We start from the raw sequence: 25,198 nt of genomic DNA on the forward strand, positions 1-25,198 counted from the left end.
GAGCCAGCTTCTTCTCAGCCAATTTCATGTTTTCCTTAGAAACTTTTGTCAACTCTAATTTTATATTTTATATTCTTCTCCAAGAAACCCTTGAAATTGTTCACATTCCAATCATCCTAATGGAATAGTTGAAGAGATGAGATGATTTTGTTTATTATGGCTAGTGTCTACATGTCAGAAATCTTAATTTTTCTTGCTTATATTATTACCGTGTTTCCCCGAAAATAAGACCTAGCCGGACAATCAGCTCTAATGTGTCTTTTGGAGCAAAAATTAGTATCAGACCCAGTCTTATTTTACTATACTATAAGACCGGGAATATAGCATAACATAATATAATAAATATAATATAATATAATATAATATAATATAATATAATATAATATAATATAATATAATATAATATAATAATATATAATACCAGGTCTTCTTATATTAATTGTTGCTCCAAAAATGCGTTAGAGCTAATTGTCTGGCTAGGTCTTATTTTCAGGGAAACAGGGTATGTTTTGGGTCTTGTGACACTGAGCACCTAACAACCTGATCTTTTCTTCATTTTCTCATTTGAAACAAAGCAATGATGTTTTGTGTGTAAATTTGGATTATTCCAGGTAAATACCTCAAGGTACTTAGTAAATGACAAATTGAAAAAGTCATTAAAGGAGTGGGAAGGGAAAAGTAATTAACATTTTGAGTGACTTTTATGTGCTAAACACCAAGTTCCACAGATTACATGTATTATTTCAGAATATTCTCTTATTACTAATATGAGTCTGGTTCTATTTATAGGATTACTTGTAGGTTATATTGATATTTGGAAATCAATGATTTATATAGACCATTGTTTGATAAGCAAACCACCAGAAGAAACATTTCTTGTTGGCACATGCTCTACTTGAAAAGAAAGTTGAGGGATGTATAAAGCAATGATTAGGCTCTGGCATTGGGATGTCAATTATTCTTTCTGGATTACAGCATTTTTGTTTTTTAAAACTTTGTTTTAGGCGCAAGATTGAACGCAGCACTTTAAAGGGCATGGAGCGGGAGGTCGTTGTCAGCACAACCTTTCGTCCTTTTGGCTTGACTATCAGTGGCCAGTATATTTACTGGACTGACTGGTCCACAAGAAAAATTTACCGAGCTAACAAATATGATGGGTCAGGACAGACTGCAATGACCCCAAGTTTTCCCTCCCGGCTTACGGGTATTCGCTTTGTTGCAAAGGACCACCCACAGCAGTGCAGCAATCCTTGCGACCAGTTTAATGGGGGCTGCAGCCATATTTGTGCACCAGGTAAGACATTGCCCATGGATATAGAATCAAGGAGAGTAATAATAATGAGGACAACTGGTAGGGAAAGCTGAAGGAATATTAAGCGTTAACAGGAGAACAAATTTTCCTTGATTTCAGGGTAATTACAAAGTAGAGTTGGGGGGTTGTATGTTGAGAGGAAGATTTTGACAGGATTTTTTCCTATGAGATATGGAGCCCTCTTACGAAAGCATTTTTAAGTCAAGCTTGATGGAAATAGAAAGAAAGATGAGGGTTTGGCTGCCACACTTTATGACTTGAATAGAAATTCCATCATTGAGCTTATCTTTCTTATGACAGGATTTAATTCATTCACTTAGGAAGTACTATTTATAGTTTGCAATATTTCTGATGATATGATGTGTGATATGTGCTTTATAGTGTGTTTTATACAGAACAACAAATTCATAGGAAAGTGTGGCTTTTGATACCTTTGCTTTGCAGACTTTGCTGAGGAGGCAGAATCATTGCAATTGTTTCAATGTAGACCAGACGTAGTTTAAAGGTCAGGGTGAATTAGCTACATTTATTAATTGATGGTTGTTCTGGATGGAAAAATGACTCAGAATGTAGTTGAAAGTTTGATAGGAGCAGTTTCCATGGCTTGTCTTATAGCACATTTAACATAGAAGCTGTTACCAGTGCTATTCTGGAGGAGAATAAAATATGAATGTTTGCTACACAAATCGTTTGCTTTTTCTGGACCTACTTTTCTTCAGGTCCAAATGGTGCTGAGTGCCAGTGTCCACAGGGGCACCACTGGTATCTGGCCAACAACAATAAGCATTGCATTGTGGACAATGGTATACGGTGTGATGGTTCCAATTTCACCTGCCTCAACGGGCACTGCATCTTGGAGCAGTGGAAATGTGACAACAGCAACGACTGTGGGGACGGCAGTGATGAGCTGGAGAGTGTCTGTGGTGAGTTGGACTGTTGGAACATTTGTTAGGAGCTCACGATGCCTTTACGTCAAGGATTTGGTACAGTATCCTGCGGTGTGTGAATAGCTTTGAGCTTTGTGCCTCAGTATCCTGTTAGAATGGAAAAATATTTACTCTGAGTATCCAGACTGCATTTCTGCTAAATCGCATATAAGCTGATATACTGGGGGTGCCAAAAAAATGTATACGCATGACTTGCATTCATCTTTGGTATCTGTATGTATCAAGTATTATCATTTTAATGCAGTTTTTTCCTTTCTTAAAATGTGTATACATTTTTTTGACTCCCTCTGTATATGCTGTGGAGTAGTGTTTGATGCTTTATTAGGAAGCCCTTCTGTAGTGTTTAAGAGCAAAGGTACTGAATAAAAATCCTGACTTGCCATTTACACAATCTGAATAGCCCTGGGAAAGTGACTTAACCTCTTTGAGCCTCAGACATCTCATATGTAAAATGGAGCTATTACTAGGATTCTTGTGAGACGTAAGAGAAACAATATATAAAAAGAAAGTATGAGACTTGAGGCCTGTTAAGCATAACAGCATGGAACTAAGAGCTCCAATAGGTGGTTATTATCATTTTTGTTAATTTTCATAGAAGAAGAATCATTAATTCAATAATTTTACCAAAATCTTTCCGAATGTTCAGCTTCCATCTGAATGGGGTGAGCAAAACGCAGTGGACTTTCTTAAGATTTTTCTGAGATTGGTTAGTGACCTTTTTCTAGTAGATTATATAATGGCGAAGAGGTTTTTTTTCCCCCCAAAGATACTCTATTTCATGCTTTTCTATGATTGAGATAAACTTTGAAATTGAGATGATAGAGAAATGGAGTGACTTTGCCATTTGCTTAAGAAAAGCACGCAACATATTTTGCTCTGTCTAACTAAATTAAGGTGTTGTCTCACTTTGCATGCAGTCCATTTTGCAGCCGTTTTTGCCTTGGAAGGTAAACTCAAAGTGTCCATTTTATTTGATTACATCTTTTTAGAAATTAGGATGATGCTTTAATCAAGAGGTTACTTCACTGTGTTTTCTTTCTTTTAGCGTTTCACACTTGCCATTCGACGGCCTTCACCTGTGACAACGGGCGATGCATCCAGTATCGCTATCGCTGTGACCACTACAACGACTGTGGTGACAACAGTGATGAGGAAGGGTGCCTGTTCAGTGACTGTAATGCCACCACGGAATTTACTTGTAATAATAAAAGGTGCATACCTCTTGCGTTTGTCTGCAATGGTGTAAACAACTGCCATGATAATGATACTTCAGACGAGAAAAATTGCCGTAAGTTCATCTTAAGTACTTATTGTGCTTTGGGGTCTGAAGTCTTAGATCATAAAAGATGAAATTTTTATATAAAAACAAAGTCTTTCTGAAGAAACAAAGAATTAAATATTCATGTAAAACATAAATTTCATTTAAATATATCTACTAAATGATTTTTTAAAAAGAACTCTACGTAATATTTGAATTATTTACCTAAATTTATGGTCCCATACAACTATTGATTACTTAAATCACCTTAAATATTTTATCCTTGGTTTATATATCTGTCAGTTAAAAATTTCATTTTCGACAAAATTTTTGATTGTTTTAAAACTACCAACATATTTCCTGACAAATTATTGCACAAATGTTTTGTGGTGAATGTTGTGCAAAAAGCTATACAGTACAGTGTTGACGGAAATGATGTTTTCTTTTCTTTTTTTATTCTTTTAATTTTTTTTTTTTTTGGGGGAGATTGCTTTTTCATTAATTGATTTTATTCAAAATTTCTGGGGTTTGCCCTTCAGCATCTTGGGAAAACAAAAAAGCAGAGTGTAAGTTCAAATGTATTTTTAGTTTAGATACATCTACATGCATTGCTGCTTTTGTAGGGAGTTACCACAATATTTATGTGAGTATGCGTCTAAAAGAACTTTTTCTTACAGAAACTTTTAACCATACACCAAAGCAAAAAGAATAATATGATATATCCATCATCCAGGTTCAACATGGCCCATCTGTTTCATCTATCTCCCTCCACTTTTCTTCTGAGTATTTTAAAGCAGCGTCCAGTAGACATGCGTATCAGTGATAAAGACATTTTGAAAAACAACTGCTACGCCATTATAATGCCTAGTAAAGTCACAATACTTAATTAATATCCTCTAGTACTCAGTACATGTTGAAAGTTTATCACTTATCCCCAAAATGTCTTTTTCCAGTTGCTCTATTCAAATTAAGATTCCAAAGTCTACACATGGATTTTGATTGTTATAACTCTTTAATATCTGTTATGCCACAACTGTTTCCATTGTTTTAAAATGCCATTGAATTGTCTTGTGGAATGTTCCACATTCTGGATGTGACTAATTGCATAATTGAGCCATTTAATATGTTACTTTATCCCCCTCTTATTTCTTACTAACTGGTATGTTAGTAAATATGTTAGTAAAATGATATGACGAAATGATATGACAGAAGTCTCTCATCCTGTCCTCTCCATCCACCCTGATCCCTCCTTACTAGTATTCTGTCTATCCATAGGGGTGACAATTAAATTCGTTTATTTTTTCATTGTTGTTTTTAATACAAGCATCTCTCTCTCTCTGTCTCTCTCTCTCTGTGTCCCCTCCCCTCCCTGCAGTATAGATCTGCTGGAAATATCTTTCTATGGTGTGACATAAGTGTCATGGATCATGCCTCTGTGATAGCTTTCAAAATGCTTCCCTTCCGATGGTTTGAATTCTGCAATAGATCTGTTAGTATGAACATTCTTTATGGGTATTTATATGTGGTGGACATATACCAAATGTTTATCTGGTTGTCTTTTTCAAGCTGATCGCACTTGCCAGCCTGGATTCACGAAATGTCACAGTACAAATATTTGTATTCCTCGTACTTACTTGTGTGACGGAGACAATGACTGTGGAGACATGAGTGACGAAAGCCCAACCTTTTGCGGTAATATAAGCCTGCTTCTCTTTCTGTGATTCCAAGGATGCATGCCTTCAGCTAATACAAAGATGTATGGCCTGGGTGTTTGGGATAGTTTCATTTGTCATCTCAAATTGACCTTGTAAGTAGATGCAATAGGCAGTTGCTTTAGGAATAAGAAGCCCCTCTCTGTTCCCTGGTTGGAGGCCCAACTCCATATATTTCCCCAGAGACCTGCTGTGATACCTAACCTTCTACAATTGCAGAGCCATTTTTCTGAAAGTTGAAGGCCTTTTGCCTTCGGGAACTTCAGGCATAATTTGCATGTTAAGCCGTTATATTTACTCATAATATAGGTATAGTGGCCATTCATAACTTAAAGGATTTTTCTATTTTTAAATACGTTTGATTTTCAGAAACCTTTATTTTGTATTTAGCAATTTGGTTCAATCACAGTTTCCTGTATTTGTAGCTCAAATTAAAAGGCCTTTCTTAAACTTGATAACTTTGAGACTATTAGTGTAAATAGATGCATAATTTAAGAACTCAGTAATTGTCACCAGGCTAGGCTATAGTCCAAGAACAGGAGTCCGTTATAGTAACAGCAGCAAGAAGAAACAGAATTCAGGATGTAGCCGTCAGATAAGGACATACAGATAGGAGCTAGTACTGTTCTTTTTGGAACCTCTGCTTTATTATTAGTTTTTTCCTGGCAAAATCGTGGGCCAAAGCAAGGGAGCCTTGTAGATCAAAAGAATTATAAGGTTTGATTCTGGTTTGTATCTACATAACAATTTGGAAAATATTTTTGGCCTGAGCTACCTAAAGTTCCTGGAGAAAAGAACCAATGTTCAAGCACAGGCAGAGTCATTTACTCAAACAAAAGCCCATATAACAAGGATGGATAAGACCAGAACTTTGCTAATTCTCTAGAATCATGGTTTGACATGCTAAAAGTTGTGTGTGTATGGTGAGCTCAGATATGGTTATGTTGTTGTTTTGCTTTTAATCATTATTTCCATAGAATTTATTTAATTTTATGTGATGGCAGAAGCATGTCTTCTCTTACATTAATGTGTGATTTCCCATATCAAAAAGATAGTACTTTGTTATTTCTGATAAATACAATTTATTTTGGTATTTTTGGAAAAAAATATTCCGGAAAATTGGGGCAGTATTGCCTGCCCTCTCTCCCTTCCGTGCTGCTCCCTCTTCATGGAAAGCATATACAAAAGCTCATTTCCTAAGCCTCCATCTTCCTTTTTGGGCAACTATTTATTCAGTTCAGAGATATAGGCAGATTGTTAAGACTGATGGGAACAAGCTTGTGTTTTGCTCCTGGGTTTATATCTTCTTTCCCTCCTCTCGCAGCCTCTCACACATGTAGCCACAATGAGTTCCACTGCACGTCTGGACGCTGTATTCCTAGCCACTGGTACTGTGATCAAGAAAGAGATTGTCTTGATGGTTCTGATGAACCTACCACTTGTGGTAAGAGAGCAAGCAAACATGAAATGCGTTATGATGCAGCTAGAGAACCTCTTCCAACTACTTCAAATATAGACCGCGGGGTCATGACTAAATGATTGCACGCCCTGCTCCTATTTTCAGCTGAGATGCTGAAACCACTCAGCAGACATTCGTTAAAAATGTATTAGTTGTGCAGGGCATGGTGTGGGTTGCTGGTCAGGATATGGAGGTTGCTGATTGATGCTGATAAAATGAGACTGATGGTGTTGTACCTAACGTGGTGCCTGGCTTGTAGAACTCAATTAATTTTAATTGACTCTGAAATGGAATTTCTGATTTTGGCTGAGTTCTGACCCATAAGGCTGTGGGAGGATCCCAAAGGGATTGGAATCATCATATACACAAGGAAGGGACATACATCCTCTTCCTGTTCTGTCTATGTACTAGTTTATGAGGTAAGGTCCACGCCATCTGAAATTCCTGAGTTCCAGGGACCTTTTGGTATATTCTTGGAGGAAGTTGTGCTTGTTTATATTTGCAGGCTGCTACCTTTCCAGATTGTAATCTAGATCCATGAACTTTTTTTTTTTTGCATAATATGAAAATATAAAGATACAATCTTTTACATTGATTTTTTTTTACCTGTTAATAAATCATATTGCTGTATACGGGTCAGTGAACTATGGCCATGGGCCAACTTCCTATCTTTATAAAAAAAATTTTTTTATTAGAAGGTGGTCACATATTGTCTGCTTTTGTGCTACAATGATAGTGTCAAGTACAGAGAACATATGGCCTGTAAGCCTACAAGTTTTACTATCTGGTTAAGAGAAAGTTTTCTGACCCTTATTATATTGTCTTTATATCCCTTTTTAAACGACAGTATGATATTCCATTGAGTGATTCCATTGTCATTGAGTTAACTGCCTCTATTTTAAACACTTAGATTGCTTATAGTTTTCCTCTATTATAAATGTCACTGCAGCAAATACCATCATATATAAAACTTTTTATTTGGGAGATGTTTTCTTAGAATCGTTAGCATAGTTTTGCCGCTGAATTCTATGAGGATCTTCTATGCCTATTTTCTCTTAGGTTCAAATTCTGGGACTGATAGTTGGAGAGTGGTATTTGAATCTCTGCCAAGTTCTTTTTCCTACAAAACACTAAAAGTTTTGTAGAAAACAAAGGGCACATATAGTTTTAAGAAGCCATAAAGGAAATAATGTGAGTAGAATAGTATGAGAGATTGCTTTAAATATATGAATTAGTGGTTCAACTATATGAAAAATAAATACAGTTTCCAGATTTTTCCATGAGAACCAAAGTCATAGTGATAGCAATTAGTACCAACTACTTGACATATTTAAATAAAAATAAGCAAAGAATCTATATATATTAATACATTCTTATAATATGCAGAGGAATTATTTTAAAGAAGTAATAAGATGTATACAAAAACAGGAAAATTCCCATTTCTTCACTCTTGTTCAATCCCCTCATTCCCCAGAGATAATCACTATTGTCTGGTGGATGTCTTCTCACCTTTATCCGTATATCCTGATAGGTAGCTTTTAAAACACAAATGGGATCTTACTATATATATTTTTCTGCAATTTTCCCCCACTTTTTTTTTTAAATTAGCTTAGCAACATCTTGTCAGCCTGTTAGCAAATATAGATCTATCTCATTACTTTGCACTGCTGCATATTACTCTGACGTATGGATGTTCCATGTGATTTTATCCCTTTCCTAACTTATGGGCATTTAGGAAGTTTCCATTTTTTCACTATGAAAAATAATGCTAGAATGAACATTGTGAGGGAAGAAGAAATTTTCCTCTACTCTTCTAGATTCTTTCAGCTTGTCTAATCAAATTGACATGAGACAGATTAATAATACAAAGTAACCAAATTTAATTACATACGTACATATGGAAACCCCACATACATGAGAGAGTCAAAGGCCCCACATATGAAGCTCTGTCTGTGAGCTTCAGAGACAGAAAGTTAGAAGGATGAGGTATGATTCCTTGGGCTTTAGGGGGGAGGAAGGTCATTCACAAGATTGTAAGGAGAGCAGATGTTCAGTAATTAGAAGTTTTCCCTGCCCTATAGATAGGTCATAAAAATTTATTTGTGGTGATATTCTTATTATGATCAGGGTTTCCCAGTGTAAATTCTTTAAGGGAGAGGTAAAGGTTTCTCTTGAGCCCACAGGGTCTCTATTGCCTTCAGCTCAAAATAACCTACATGTCAAAAACGTAGCACATCTTGGCTAGGAGGCCTATTCTGATTCCCTTCAATATCCTATTATAAATTTCTTTTTGCGCATATGGGAACATTCTTATAGGCTAGATTTCTAGAAGTGGTGTTGCTTTGTCAAAGGGGATGTGTGACGATCTATACTCTTTTCTTATCTGTTTATGAAAGGTCGTATTTCTCCTTACTGTTATCCTTGTGCTGTGATTTTAATAGTTAAAATTAAATTTTCTGTTGCTCTAGGGCAAAATTTTGAGGGGTCCCTGAATTTATGGGTCTTTGACAACTTGCTTAGTTGAATAGGCACATGTGGGGATATGATTAAAGAATTTGTATCAGCTTTATAGACAGCCTATGCTGTATCAGACTTAACAAGATTTCTGGACTACAAACTATTCTTTTCACCAAAAGTGCTTTTTATTTATTTTTTCAGTGTACCATGAGTCGACATGCCTAAGTGATGAGTTCAAGTGTGACAGTGGAAGGTGCATCCAAAGAGAATGGATCTGTGATGGTGATAATGACTGTGGGGACATGAGTGACGAGGATGAAAGACATCACTGTGGTAAGTGAAGCCAGTGAATTCCTTGGCAAAGTCACATTCCAGAGAAACTCAGTAGATTTATTTTTCTGTCTTTGGAGATATGATTGTCCGGCAGATTCCTCTTTAATCGAATGCACACTGATAGAAAGTTACCTTTATTTTTCCATTCTGGAATTGTTTGATATCAAGTACTTAAATGGTTTTAGATGATGAAAAATGATTTTAATGTTTATTTTTTTCTCTTTCATTTAGCTAAGAGAAATAATCTCCTGTATTTCTAGAGGAGATAAAGACAACTAAGTAGGCCACTCTTAATATTATTAGTAGCTTTAACAGTGTAGCATTAATTGTGCCTCCAATTTCATCTCTTACTGTAGAGCTGTTATTTGGGGGAGGGCTATGGAACAGACTGTGGAACACCATTTGCCATTACCAACAGGGCATGGAAGTCTTAGCCAAGGTGTATTAGAAAAGTGTCTTTCCGTGGTAGAACAATAAAAATGATGGTTCCTTGATGGTTAGCGTTTGATCGTAACTTCATATGTCAGTAACTTTGGTGATTGGTCCACAGCTCTCCAACCACTGAAATGGGTGGTAGGCAGGTGCACAAACATGGATTGCAGCATATACTTTCCCTTCACCAAGAGTCCCTTCTTTTTGTCTCATATTCACCCACAATGAGATTAAATAAAATACCTGTTCTTTTATTCTGGGACATTAATGATTATATATATATTACTATCTCATCTCTTTCCTAACGTGGTTTCTGACAATTCTTGTTGATATATGTTTCTCCTATATACCCCAATTCTACTTGGGGTGGTATCTATAATGCACTTTAAAAAGCACTAAATTTGGAGGAAAAAAAGACCTAGGTTTGAAGCCCTAGCTCTTTAGAAAGTGTTATGACTTTGAGCCATCTAGTAAACCATTTTGAGTTTCAATTTTATCATCTGTAGAGTTGGCATTAAAATACCTATCTCACATTGTGTTTGTGTGGTTACACTTTGTAAACTAAAAGATATTACCAAACGTAAGGCATTTTTGGTATCCAGTTAACAAAATGGGAGTAGTTTATTGAAGCCTTAAGGGAAAAATATGATCTCACATTAATTTTATGGAAAACGAAGTGAGGTATTTTATTATGTTTATTCCTTACTTTTGAAAAAATCCAAGGTCCAAAGCAATTAAAATTATTGGCGGTATTTTTATTATGATCTATTGTTACCATAGCAATCTGATGTGTCAACTTGTTTTCCCCTCATTTCCTTTTGTCTCTCAGGCTGTTAAGTAACATAAAGCAAGAGAAATAGTGGCTCAAAATGAATTTGCCTGCTGACAGGAGCGCTCCTGTGGTTTCTGATTCTCATGTGCTTTGGTTTCAGAGAGCCACAGCTGCTCAAGTTCTGAGTTTCTCTGTGTAAATAATGTGCCTCCATCCAGGAGGTGCATTCCCCAGTCTTGGGTGTGCGATGGAGACGCAGACTGTACTGATGGCTACGACGAGCGGCAGAACTGCACCAGAGGATCTTGCTCTGAAAACGATTTCACCTGCAGTAATGGACAGTGTGTCCCGGACTCATACAGGTGAATTGGGGATTAAAATATTTCCTGATAAACTTCCTGCACCCATGGGAGTAGAGCTGCCTTCTTCTCCATTAGGCAGGTGGTCACAGTGCCTCAGGCCCGTGGTATTTTTTGTGGCCAATGAAAATGTTTAGCTTTCTTTTAAAATCAAAAGGAAAATGAGGAGAAATTTTAGGTCAAAGAAAGTATTTTATTTAATATATAATATGAATGTACGTCTTCCTTTATATAAATGCTGTCATTAAATATAATTTTAATTATTTTTATGGAGGAAGGGGCCCGTGAAGTTGAACGTGCTTAGGGCTCATAAAAGGCATAATGTAACCCTGCACAGAGGGCCAGGGAGATGAATAAAGGGGGCTTGAAATAAGAAAGTTTTTCTCTTGAAGCAGGTGACCCTTTTAGTTTTCCATTTGGAGAGCAGGCATGGGGATAAGAAATGTTTCGCTTTCTTCTCTCTGCTATGAGAAAAATAGCAGTGCCAGCATGATGATCAATGGAGCCTGGCACTTAGGCTCAGAGTCAATGAGACAACAGGGCAAAGCTGGTGAGGTGAGGAGAGCGCAGGCTCTGTTTAGCATCATGCAGGAGTCGCAGGAAAGCCACACCTTTTAGCTCTTTTGTAATGAGACATCGGAAATCTGTATTTTCTTATGAAATATTTTGATTTTTAAATGCTTAAAACAGATTTGAAACTTCTAACACTGTGTCAGTCAAACAGATTCAGCTGATAGCCTGCCAGTTTTGGGGACCTCTTCTGTCGTATTTTGGTGTTTGATTTTTTATCATTTTTTTCCAAAATAGGACATTCCAAAGGTTTATATATTTTTAGTGCCCCAACCGCTCACTATTCCCAATTAAAAACTTTTCGGATATAAAGGGAAATAGAGAAGAAAAATGACGTGTAGGTTTCCATCCTGATAGACTGGCAGAATAGTAAGAGCATTAACAAAAGGTAGGGGAGTGCAGAAGGGAGTTTGCCTAAGGTGGGAGGTGAGTTTGATGTAGTAGGACTTCCTGAAGTGAAAATATGTACTAGGCATTTAGACACCTGGAGCTGGAACTAAGAAGAGATATGCATATTACGTGTACTAAGGACATACATGCATACTGAGACAAGAACTGTCAGCTTACAGCCTGCTAGGGAAGGAGATGGAAAAGATATACGAAACAGGCACAAGATCAGAGCAGCAGAGCTTCCGGGGTCATTGGCTTAGGGGCAGGCAGCCTCTCAACAGGCCCTGAGGTACTGCTGGAATACAGCATGGTGCAGAACCGTGTGTTCGTGAAGGTGATCCTAAGGAAGCCAGAGAAGGTTAGGTTACCTTCTGTGAAGGAATCAGAAAGCACAGGGACTTGGCATTCTGCCCCCCAAAATGGTAGTGATTAAAGAGATAGATAAATGTCGTCTAGGAAATGTACTCTATGTACTCCCGTGCAATGACTCATCTCCCATGAAGCCCACACAGACATTGCTGAGAGGTGGTCATCTGAGTACTGACAACCTGAAGACATTCAGGAGACAGAACTCTTTTGTAGTGAACTTGCATTTAAATATGCTTTGTTTATACTTATCTGATATGGATGTGATCTGTAGGTTTTTAGTCCTTGTAAGTGGAAAGGAATCAATCTTTATATTTTCTCCCTACTTGCTCAACAGTTCTATTATTTGTACTGAGATCTGGTCCTTTTGACATTAGTAAATATTTAATACCATCTGTCTTAGAAAAACCTAGTCACAGGATCTAAGGAATAGAATTATATCAGGTCTTAATTTTGATCTAGATTATTTCACTGCCTTTCTGCGCTCTCTGAGCTCTGCCTTTAGTGTTACTGTGATCTCACAGCTGACTTACTTGCCCTACCAGACTTTTACTGACTTCATTCATCTTCTCTTCCCTTCCCTCACCCCACTTCCCCTTGTCTGAGCTTTCTGAATTGCTTTTGCAAACGGCTATGGCAGAAGAGAAGAAATACTGTTTGTCTGGAAACCTGAGCTGTAGGGTCTAAAATAACTCTCAATTCTGTTTGCCTGGAGTGCCAGTGGCCCCCACTAAGTGCATCCTTAACGTGCGCCCTCTCGCTTGCTTGGCAGAATGGTGCTCCCGCACTTGGTGCAGTGGTACAAGGGATCATATTTCCTATCGACTTTTTTTCTCTTGGCTCATTACTGATGTTGCTGAAGAACTTGGATAAGACAGAGTTGTAAGCAGCTCGCTGGAATACTTACATGCAATTGTCTCTAAAAACTGGTGGTTTGCTTACCTAACTGACTTTTTTTTCTCTCTTGAGTTGCATCTAAGCTGGAGGAAAGAAAGCATTGGTATCTTAAATCATTTGGAAATGGGTTAAATAGCCCCTAAGAGACCAAATGGGGCTGAGCCAGCTTGCTTTGATCGAAGCTTTCTTTACAGTTACATGCACACATTTTGATATAAATCACATTGGCAATACCCTAGGTTTGTGGAGGGATGTGCTGATTAGAAGTCCTGACCATAAAGGAGTTGTAAAATTGACCACATTCAGCTTTGATACCTTAGCATCTTTTAATTCTCTGCCTCCAACTTGCACGCCCTCCATAGTAAATTCTTAAAGTTTTTTTTTTAATTTTTTAATTACAGCGGGCATTCAATATTATATTAATTTCAGGTGTACAGCATAGTGGTTAGACATTTATATAACTTACAAAGTGAACCTGATAGGTCTTGCACCAACCTAACACCATATATAGTTATTACAATATTATACTCATATTATATCATAATATTATAATATTGACTATATTCCCTATGTTATACTTGTGATTATTTTGTAATTGCCAATTTGTACTTAATCTCTTCACCTTTTTCACCTAGCCCCCAAACGCCCCTCTCATCTGGCAATCATCAGTTTGTTCTCTGTATCTATGAGTTTGTTTCTATTTATTCATTTATTTTGTTTTTTAGATTCCACATGTAAGTGAAATTATATGGTATTTGTCTTTCTCTCTCTGACTTATCTCCCTTAGCGTAATACTCTCTAGGTCCATCCATGTTGTCACAAATGGTAAGATTTCATTCTTTTTATGGCTGAGTAATATTCCATTGTATTTTTGCATTACATTGTCTTTATCCATTTGTCTTTTGATTGCAGCATTTAATCCATTTACATTAAAAGTAATTATTAATAGGTATGTAGTATTGCCATTTTATTGTTTTCTGATTATTTTTGTAATTCTTCTCTGTTCCTTTCTTATTCTCTTGCTCTCTTGTATGTTGATGACTTTCTGTAGTGTTATGTTTAGATTCCGTTCTCTTTATTTCTTGTATATCTCTTATAGATTTTAAATTTCTGGTTACCATGTGCTTCATATATACCAAACTATGTTTATAGTGGTCTATTTTAATTTGATGGTTGCTTAAGTTTAAACACATTCTAAAATCACTAGTATTTTTACTCACTCTCTCCATATTTATTTTTTTGTCATTAGTTTTTACTTTGTGTGTGTCCCTTAATTTACTGTTGTAATTACACTTTATCATTCTACTTTTGCCTTTTAACTTTTGTAGCTTTAGTGTTGATCCACTGCTTTTGTTATGTGTTTGCCTTTGTCAGTGAATTTTTTTCTGTGCAATATTTTCTTAATATTTTTTATTTATTTTCTCCTTAAAGAAGTCCTTTTAACATTCTTGTAATACTGGTTTGGTGATGATGGACTCCTTTAGCTTTTTCTTGTCTGGAAAAGTAAATTCTTTTATGAATTGCCAAACATTAGTTTTGCCAATAATTATTCAAGGTCCCTTTACATTTATGAGGAGTTTTGTTACTGTTACCAGGACACCCTTCAGTAATCATGACTTTGATGGGATTTTGGAATAATGTAGACAAGAAAGACTAATCAGGCTTACAGAACTTCAGGAAATTACATTGTCCTCGAGACTCCTAGAAATGTTAGGTCCCAAAATAGCTTCTAGAAGTATGAAATGCCTTTTTCCTTTGACAGTGATCCATGCTAACCTACTAGTTTTCCCTCCTTCCTATCACCATAACCACTCATATCTCACGGTAAGTGGCAGGAATATTGTAATGAAAGATGGAAGGAACAGGACTGCTAGTGCAAGTGTTACTTCTATTAGGAGATATGTGTTCTTCAAGGACACATTTAATAATCTCATCATTTATAATATATAGCACTTATCCTTTGAGTATCTACTTGGGTGTAGGCACTTCTAACACATGGCTACCAGGATATTGCCTGTGCCCATTAGCTGTCTCATTATCTGATGATTATATCCGATGAACACCAGATTTATAAAAGTTGTATTTAGTCAGTCAACTGGGGAAAAAAAATGAATGCAATTATTTTTAGTAGTTCGAGACCCACATTTCCAGTGGTGGCAACTATCCCCTGGGGATGTTGTATGAAATGCTAAATGTTAGATTCTTATGGAGCTGGAGACTGGTGGTGTAGATGAAGATTTGAGGGGACTAAGGACATGGGTGATCTTGTTAATGGTGGACCTGACATTCAGGTAGAGGACATCGTTGAGTCTCGTCAACCTCTCTAAGAGTTGTACTGGGTCTCATCACACAGGTGTGACCGGCACAATGACTGTGGTGATTACAGTGACGAGAGGGATTGTTCATACCCCACCTGCAATGAGAATCAGTTTACCTGTCAGAACGGGCTCTGCATTTATAAGGGCTACGCCTGTGATGGGGAAAATGACTGTGGAGATGATTCTGATGAGCTGGAGCACCTGTGCCATACCCCGGAAGCCACCTGCCCCCCTCATCAGTTCAAGTGTGATAATGGGAACTGCATTGAAATGGTGAAAGTCTGCAACCACCTAGATGACTGTTTAGACAACAGTGATGAGAAAGGATGTGGTGAGTGTGACGTAAGATTTGGGAAAAGGAAAATGAGGAGACTGAATATGGATTCTCAACCCTTTATGACTTGTTAGAACTTTCCAATCTGTCCTCTAAGTAAAAAATTACCAGAAAATTACTATTCCTTATCTATCAAAAGCAAAGATTTCTTGGTATATAAGTTCAGTACACAAACATTTTTAGACTTTTTGTCAGTTAGATAGTTCATTCCAGAGAGCAGAAGATGAGCAAAGTCAGGCCACCAGTGCCCAATAGTATTGTTATACAAGGCAAACAGTGTTGATTCTCTTTGAATTCTTCGAATAACTTGTTGCCTGAACTGCCCCTCTGCTAGAATTTCTTAGCCTGTTTTTCATCTTCATACTCAGATGATTGAAGGGAAGAGTTTTATCCTCTTCCTCATCCCAACCTCCAGGAGTAAACCACGCTACAATGTATAAAATATAGAATTAATAAGAACGTGTTCTCCTCCCTGTGTTTTTGCATGAGTTTGGCCATGTGTCACAGGACCAGCCAGAGGTATACCCAGTGGAGTGCTGGGTGGCTCTTCCCATCTGTGAGAGCCAAATGTGTGCATCTCTTCCCAGTGTTCAGTGATGTCACACTGGTAGCCTGAAAGTGGCCATGGTGTAAGTAGTCACACCACCAAAATGGAAGATGCTACATATCGGGGCATTCCCAATGCCCGCACCCCAGCCTGGAGGCCTGTTTGACCAGAACACAACTGGCCAGGCTCTTTTCTTTTGCTCGCCTTTCTCCTTTCTCTTGCCATTTTACTTAGTACATTATTGGTTAAAAGAAGTTTGCTGTGTATAGGACTCAAAGTCAAACTTAAGCTTGTTAGTTGTTTTAGTTGTTAAAACCACTGGTGAAGGATTAAATTGGAGACTTTTGAATAGCATATGGCCTTGAGAAATCCCTTATTGTTTGTTTACTTTTAGCCTGATTCATTAAGAATTGGTGCTGTACAGTGGAGTGGAAATGTTAACTTGGGACCATTATGGTGGATCCATTGCTGACATTTAGCTTCTCTAATAACTTTCTTTTACCTACAGGCATTAACGAGTGCAATGACCCTTCACTCAGTGGCTGTGACCAAAACTGCACAAATACCTTAACCAGTTTCTATTGTTCCTGTCGTCCTGGTTACAAGCTTATGTCTGACAAGCGGACTTGTAGTGATATTGATGAATGCAAGGAGACGCCCTTTGTCTGTAGCCAGAGGTGTGAGAATGTAATGGGCTCCTACATCTGTAAGTGTGCCCCAGGCTACATCCGAGAACCAGATGGAAAGAGCTGCCGGCAGAACAGTAACATCGAGCCCTATCTCATTTTTAGCAACCGTTACTATTTGAGAAATCTAACTATAGATGGCTCTTTTTACTCCCTCATTTTGCAAGGACTGGGCAATGCTGTGGCATTGGATTTTGACCGAGTGGAAAAGAGGTTATACTGGATTGATATAGAGAAAAAAGTCATTGAGAGAATGTTTCTGAATAAGACAAACAGGGAGATAATCATGAAGCACAAACTACCAGCTGCAGAAAGTCTGGCTATAGACTGGGTTGCCAGGTAAGAAAACACTGAGGAGCCTTTTAAAAGTTAAATTAAAAAAAAAAAAATTCTGTTTTCATCTTAACAGAGAATTGATCTTTCCAACGTGGGTTAATATGTGGATACATTTAATGCTTCCACATTTTTTTTTACCTGCTGTGTACCTAATACTCAAGTGGAATACCACAGAACCTAAAATCTAGTGATTTTAAGAATTTATGTATCGTTTTTGGGGGGAGGGGCATCACAAATGAGGAAAGAACTCTGTTCTTATTGGCCATTCGGTTAACTGGAAATGCTGTTAAGGGACGATTCATGCATTCACTGGTACATTCAGTCATTTCCAACTGCTTCATGGCGGGTGCTCTGCCAGGCACTAGGGGTTTAGAGCAGCCGCCGCTTTCCTGGAGTTCACAGGCTTGCTTGCAACGCTAGTCATTCCCAGCGTTGGGCTGGTCATAAAATAGAGAATGGTTAACCCGAAACTTTTGATTTGAGGTAGCCCTTCAAGAAAAAGAGGGTCTTTAAGGTAGGCAAGGGATATTTTAATTAAACTTTATCAAATCAACCACACTTCTTAACATCTCTATTGACTATTCCATCTGTCAGAGACCTGGCAGCATGAAGTAGTTGGCTTTGTGGTTAACAGACATGAAGCTGGAGGCGCGCGTATATTGCCAATGTTATTGCTGCAGTCAGTCCAGACCTGCAGAGTACTCTTCTGCATCTTTTCTATTTGACTGTGTTAAGGGTAAAGATGTAAAATGGGGAGTGGGGAGTTTGCTCCCTAGTTCTATCTGGCCTACCATAGGTGCTTAATAAGTGCCTGCTGAATAATGAATACAATGCTGAATATGAATATTTTATGTATAGGGGCTTTACGAGGTGTCAAAAAGAACAGTGATATTCAAGAAGAAGCACAACCAGGCTAAACATTCCTTAAAACACAAAGGAAGCCTAGAACGTAATTACATTTAAGTTTTTAGGGGACAGTTGTAAGATAGGAACTGCACTGAAGTTAGAAATGGTTTCCCCAATATCAATAAAGATGCCCACTGCTAACACGAGGGTGCTTAGTTTCCAAAGCCCTTAACCTTGACCTATTCGTTTTTAAAAGCACCACTGTGCACATTGGAAGATTTTGCTGGCTCTCAGTCCTCTTAATTTTTCCAGCAGTGGGGATGGAGTGTCTTCTCCACATTTTCTTGAAAAGAGTGCTCACAGGGTCAGTCTTTTGACAGTGGAATGAAGAGAAATTAATGAATTGGCAGGAAGCTTAACAGAGTGGAGTGCAATATGGTGTAGCCAGTCTTGAATTCCTGCTCTACCCTTACTAGTTATACAACCCCGGGGTCTCAGCAGCCTCATCGGGGAACAGGGGTAATAATAAATAGTACCTACTCCTAGGGTTGTTGTGATCTTAAATAAAATAATGTTTTAAAGGGTTTTTTAGCCTAGGGCCTGGCATTTAGTAAGTACTCAAGGCATTCCCTGTTTCCCCGAAAACAAGACCTAGCCGGCCATCAGCTCTAATGCGTCCTTTGGAGCACAAATTAATATATAAGACCCGGTCTTATTTTACTATAATATAAGACCGGGTCTTATATAGTATAATATAAGACCCGGTCTTATATAGTATAATATAATATAAGACCGGGTCTTATATTAATTTGTGCTCCAAAGGACGCATTAGAGCTGATGGCCGGCTAGGTCTTGTTTTCGGGGAGACACGGTAGCTGCTGTTATCGCTATTCTTAGCCTCTGTGATGATGGAATCCAACACTGTGGAATCCAAATCTCATTCCTCAGGATTCACCTAACTAAATGGCAAGGCTTGCGCTTTTACACATACCCATTCCTTCATCCTGAAGCCTAAAAGGATGCTGCTGTCCTAACAGTTAAATATTATCACACCCAGCATGGTTAGATCAGGGCTTACTTCTTGCAAGGAGACATCCGGGAAGGAAAACCATTCTTCCAGTTGGAATTGACTGTTGGACTCTAATGACACTCAAATTCTAGGGGCATTGAACCCTGTGGAAGGTTATATATACTTAAGGCTCTGGTGAACGTCATGGACCCTTTTCTGGATAAAAGCACGTAACACATTTATGCTCACACAATTTTGTATCAATTTTAGAGGGTACATAGGCTCCCTAAAGGCCAGGCTACCCTGATGTCTGGTTAAGGACCCCAGATTAAGAACCCCTGCCTTATAGAAAATAAATGGACTTTTTTGAATAGAAATATTTAGAACTGAAATATCCTTGAGATAGGAGTTTCTAACAGATTCTAATAAGTTTTCAAAACTTTTTAAATTTGATTAAGTAAAACTTGGCACAGGGTAAGAAACTCATTTTGCCAACAGTCTGACAGAGCCAGGGTGGCGTAAGGTTTCTCTTTATTTTAAGGATGCCGTAATTCAGCGTTCCTTTGTGCCGACTCAATGATACACTTAGACAAGTCTGTTTCCTCAGCTCAACCATTTAAATTGTAGTTCATGACACTCATTGTTCTTGCTTTTGCTCCCCTGCTCCTCTAAGCCTTTGCATTGCCTGGGAAGGATGGCTTACATTACATGAAGAAAGTAAAGCCAGAATCCCTGTGTGAGGTGTGGCCCCAGAATTTCCTATGTGACATCATCTTAAAGTGGGACTTGTAGCACACGTTCTTGCATCTCCTGTTGCCTCATTGCAGGAAGGCCAACTGTTTCCCCTTGTCCTTGTTTGTCTGGGGAAAGTGCCTTCAAACAGCTGTCTGTGTGATTCCAAGGTAGCTTGGGTAGGAAGTTGGGTGGCTAAATACGCAGTTTCACAAGCAAATTGGATGGATTGGTAACTCCTGGCTCTGCATTTCAGAAAGCTCTATTGGGTGGATGCCCACCTGAATTGCCTCTCCGTTTCTGACCTTGATGGTCGATACCGCCGCAAGCTGGCCGAGCACTGTTTGGATGCCAACAACACCTTCTGCTTTGATAACCCCAGAGGAATTGCCCTTCACCCTCAATATGGGTATTGTCTTCCCTGTAACCCTGGACTCTTGTTTCATGCCCTTATTCTGCCTCTGTTGCCAGAAAGGCTGTTCATGTAGTTATCTCAAGGCCAATATCTTGCTGGGATTTGTCTTCTGCTTTTCTTACCTGGTAAATGGTTTAGTATAATGGATAGAAGCATGGCTTATTCCAATGATATTCATGAGCTATTCTGTTTTCTTTGCCTTGACTCATCATTTCACTTTTCAAGTCACATGCTTTGGCTGCATGAAAAGAAAATTATGGTTAAAAAAACAAAACAACTGACCTTTACTTTCCACCTCAAGTCCAGTGAAATCCCCTAGTTAATCATGTTCATTCTTGAACATTCCCTGTATATCATCCCCATTTAGATTGTTTTCTGTTAGTTCTCGTTGCTGTCTGAGAAGCTCTGTAGAATGTACACTTTATGTCTCTCATCGGAGAAGAGCTATGTCTTTTGGCTACTGACTTCTTTTGGCTTCAGGAACTGACCCTTTGTGTTGGCTCCAACAGGTATGTGTACTGGGCAGACTGGGCTCACCGAGCGTACATTGGGAGAGTTGGCATGGATGGAATCAATAAGTCTGTGATTATCTCTACCAAGTTAGAGTGGCCCAATGGCATCACCATTGATTACACCAACGATCTCCTCTACTGGGCCGATGCTCACCTGGGTTACATTGAGTACGTATACAGAAAAGAATAAAGTCACCTGGGGAACTGTATTCCAAACACCAGGGCTTGTGTTGCCAATGTATCATGCTCAGGCAGCTTCTACCTGGCCTGTGAATTGGGAGTCACTCTGAGGTCACTTCTCTCTCAAACAGCCTACAGGCAATTCACTGAGCTCTGTGGTATGATACACTAGAAAGACAGTGAACCTTGAAGTTATACAGATCAGGTTTTTGTCTTGGTGCTTTCACTTCTTATTTTTGTCATCTAAAAAAAATGGAGCTAGTAATCTCTCTCCTGTGGTAGTCAGCTTAGTGCTCAACTCATCTTAATTTCCTTTTCCTTGTACTTGGGCTATAACTGAAATGGTCAGTGTACACATGGATAGTATTTTAAGGAGTGTTAGAGGCAGAAAGTAATGTTCTAGCTACTCAATGTTCTGTTCGCTTTTTGATCAAATTTGTGTAGCTGTATTTTAAAATCCAGGCACTAGGTTACTGTCTAAAAGTCAAATCATAATATCAGTCTGGGGACAGAGCCCCAAAAAGCAGTTTCCAGGCTCTGGGCCTCACATAGAAAAGTGCTGGCTCAGGTAGTAAATGGCCATCGACTGTGATCAAATGGCCATCAGCTGTGGCTAGTTGGCCGTCAGCTGTAACCAGTGAGCCATTGGGCACTAATATAACTGCCGTGGCTAGGCTAGCAGAAAAGGGGGAGCTAGCAAGAAGATGGTGGCTGAGCCTGCAAGCGGCGCAGTGAGGGTTGAGAATTGTGTTGCTCCTGTTTCCTGTGTCTCCAACCCAGCCGCCAGTGAGAGTATAGTGGTGTGACTCCCCCACCTATGGCTCCGTGGGTATTCCTTTTTGGCCTCACCATGTCCTGCGTTCTTATGTGGGGAGTGGGACCAGAGACCCCGCCTGACACCCCGCACGACAATCAGGCATTCTGATCTTGGAATGAATGAACCAACTGCACCAGCCCATTCAGTGGTCATGCTGACTTGATCAGCTCTTGAAGGGGTGGCAATGCCTGTGTTCAGAAAGAGATTTCATAGACTGTGTAAATCAATAGATTTCCATAGAGCATCCAGTCCATTTCTTGTACATATTGGGATGTGCCAACACATCTTTGTAGGTGTGCCTGTGGGTCTACACTGGACAAAACATACTCATCATGGTGTGTTGAGATCTCCATGTAAAGATCTTGCAAGAACTGAAAAGGAAGATCTCAAAACTACTTTCTGGGCTATGATTTTTTTTTTTTTTTTTTTTTAAGAAATGGATAGTGACTAAGTTCTGGTCATTTATCTGCAGTCTTATCAACAGAGGCCAAGAAGGTCTTCAGGTTTTCCTTTCAAGGCTTCTATAAGTGACTATCAATTATGATATTTTGAAAAATATTTCTAACATCACATGGGTAACATCAAGCTTCTTAGCTGCTAGATCATTCTACCTCCTGTTTGAGTTTTAGGATCTGCTCCTAAATTTTCAAATATCGATATTCTGACATAGACTCAGAAATGAACGAGCCATTGGAAGTAGGACGGCCTAAATGTTTGGCTGTGGATGCTCTCTCCTGAAATGTTCACGAGAAGGCAGAATTCCAGCTTTATGTTGCTATCCTCTGATTTTTTATGATGACTTAGGAAACAAGACCGCTCGCTGTTCATCCTAGGATATCAAAATGATGCTTAATGGAGAAAATCAATGTAAGAGGTTGTTAACCTACAACAACTGAACTAGCTGCATGTGCTGGAAGGAATTTATGATTATTTAAACTCCTGGATATTCCTATTTTTAAGGCATTGCTTTTTCAACTTTTCCATCTTTTGTTCAGTCAAAATATCCTTTAGTTTATTTTTGTTTTAAATAAAGATTAGGTCTTTAGGGAGGATCTGAACTTCAGTTACTTCTAGAAGGTAGAACTTTATTAATTAATTAATCAATTCCTCTATCCTTAAAGGCATTATAGGAGAGGAGTTATCTTCACTGAGTGACTTTCTTCCTCCTACCCCAGGTACTCTGATTTGGAGGGCCACCATCGACACGCAGTGTATGATGGGACACTGTCTCACCCTTTTGCTCTTGCCATTTTTGAAGACACTATTTATTGGACAGATTGGAATACAAGGACAGTTGAAAAGGGAAACAAATATGATGGATCAGATAGGATGATGCTGGTGAACACAACACATAAGCCATATGACATCCATGTGTATCATCCATATAGGCAGCCAATTGGTGAGTAGGTGATCCAGAAGGTTGGCACAGTTGCTTTCGGTTCTTGAGCATGTCTGTCTTGTTTCTTTAAACATACACATCAGGATTTATAAAGGGAATGGTGTTACTTGTTAATGTTTTCTACAAGGCAGATGCTGAGAGTTGAGGGTATGGAAATATCTGTAGAGTTTATTCCCCTACTCTTGGAAAGGCTGTGTAAAACTCTCTCTCTTTTTTGTTTTTTAACAGTGGCTGTATTCTTAATGATCAGTCTGGGTTTTTGTTTTTGATGAGAACTAACAGTTGTTATATTGCTATGTTTACTTCATCTCTTTTGGTGGGAGGACTGAAGTATGTTAAAGCAAGTTAAAAACCTTGTGACATTTCAGCTTTAAATATTTAAGAAAGCCCTTTTGCAAAATAAGGACATTTCCTATATAACTACAATAAATTATAATACCTAAGAGATGTCTTATAATTATTTATATGTAATTATAACATTCCTTAATACCAAGATCAATCTATTGAAGTAATTGAGTTAAAAGAAATGTTTAAAAGAAAATAATACTAATTATAAAACATCATTTATTAAATGCCTATTTGCATATGACATTGTGTATTGAATGTATGTTTTTCAAGAAAGTATTAATGTCGAGAACAAACATTTCAGTAAATCATAAGTTAGGGAATTTTTTAAAATTTGTTTGTGAACTTATATTCCTCTTCATACAATGAAAGCCATTTTTATAATTTAGAGATAGTCTAGCAAATGTCTGGTATATTTTGAGAGTAGAATGGATTTTATGGGCCTGCTTCGTTGTGATGTCTTGCTAAAACATACAATAAACTTGGAAGTAAGGAAAAATGAGAATTGGCAAAATAAGCTCAGTATTTTTTTTCTGTAAGTTAATATTCTGAATATTATTTTAGCTGAAGTTCCAATTACTCTTCATTTCCGAGCGGCAGCCCAGAAAATTAGTGGATATGCTCCTCAGTTGGTCCATGCACCTCATGCTTGGCCACACCTCTGTTGCCTGTATCCCTAGTATGAGAGAATATAGCATCTGCTGGAAGTTAAAACATTAACTTAGGTTCAGGACACATGAATGCAAGCTAACTTTCCCACGTACTCTCCAAAGACTTGGAGAAACACATCTTTTGTAGCCCCAAACACCCTGGATATGCCTTCCTTCTGGTAGCACATACATCAGTTTTCTCAAAGCACAGGGTTGCTTATTCAGCTTTCTCATTCATCCTATTTATGAACTTTAGGAAAAAGCATGAAACTAGGATAATGATTTTTGTTACTAAGAAGTGATGAGTTTAATCAGGTGGGTAATCACCTCATCTGTGCTTGATGTTCTCTTTAAGTGAATGAACATCTGTTTTCTTTCCGCTTTCACCAGTGAATAATCCCTGTGGTACCAACAATGGTGGCTGTTCTCATCTCTGCCTCATCGAAGCAGGAGGAAAAGGATTCACCTGCGAATGTCCAGATGACTTCAAGACCATCCGCCTCGCTGGCAGTACCCACTGCTTGCCTATGTGCTCTAGCACCCAATTCCTGTGTGCTGACAATGAAAAGTAAGGCTCTCTTTTCCTTCTCCCCACTGTTTCTCCATTCCTTGGATACACACTGAACTTCAAGGCTCCAGGGTATGGAAGTTTTCAAATGAACCAAGATTTTGGCTAATTAAAATGGTTCGTTTAGAATGTACCAAGACTCTCAGTCTCCAACTTCAGATAATTTCTTAGATAAGTAGAAGGAATTTGTTAACCACGTGGTTATACCTACGTATGCAAGTTTTTATGTCTGTAGAGAGG

The 25,198-nt window shown here is 38.3% G+C and overlaps 1 protein-coding gene across 1 annotated transcript in view; it reads left to right on the forward strand.

The window, feature by feature from the left end:
- Positions 1-25,198, forward strand: part of LRP2 (LDL receptor related protein 2) — a 197,293-nt gene that overhangs the window by 132,262 nt on the left and 39,833 nt on the right. Inside the window, exons 42-54 of the mRNA XM_033112329.1 lie at positions 1,005-1,294; positions 2,032-2,235; positions 3,305-3,547; positions 5,084-5,209; positions 6,554-6,673; positions 9,347-9,478; positions 10,843-11,044; positions 15,618-15,913; positions 16,972-17,488; positions 20,329-20,481; positions 20,997-21,167; positions 23,172-23,395; positions 24,781-24,958. Of these exons, the coding sequence (XP_032968220.1) occupies positions 1,005-1,294; positions 2,032-2,235; positions 3,305-3,547; positions 5,084-5,209; positions 6,554-6,673; positions 9,347-9,478; positions 10,843-11,044; positions 15,618-15,913; positions 16,972-17,488; positions 20,329-20,481; positions 20,997-21,167; positions 23,172-23,395; positions 24,781-24,958 (2,856 nt within the window). The remainder of the gene's footprint in view (positions 1-1,004; positions 1,295-2,031; positions 2,236-3,304; positions 3,548-5,083; positions 5,210-6,553; positions 6,674-9,346; positions 9,479-10,842; positions 11,045-15,617; positions 15,914-16,971; positions 17,489-20,328; positions 20,482-20,996; positions 21,168-23,171; positions 23,396-24,780; positions 24,959-25,198) is intronic.

The sequence above is a fragment of the Rhinolophus ferrumequinum genome, chromosome 8 (genome assembly GCF_004115265.2).
Source record: "Rhinolophus ferrumequinum isolate MPI-CBG mRhiFer1 chromosome 8, mRhiFer1_v1.p, whole genome shotgun sequence".
NCBI classification, from domain to species: Eukaryota; Metazoa; Chordata; class Mammalia; order Chiroptera; family Rhinolophidae; genus Rhinolophus; species Rhinolophus ferrumequinum.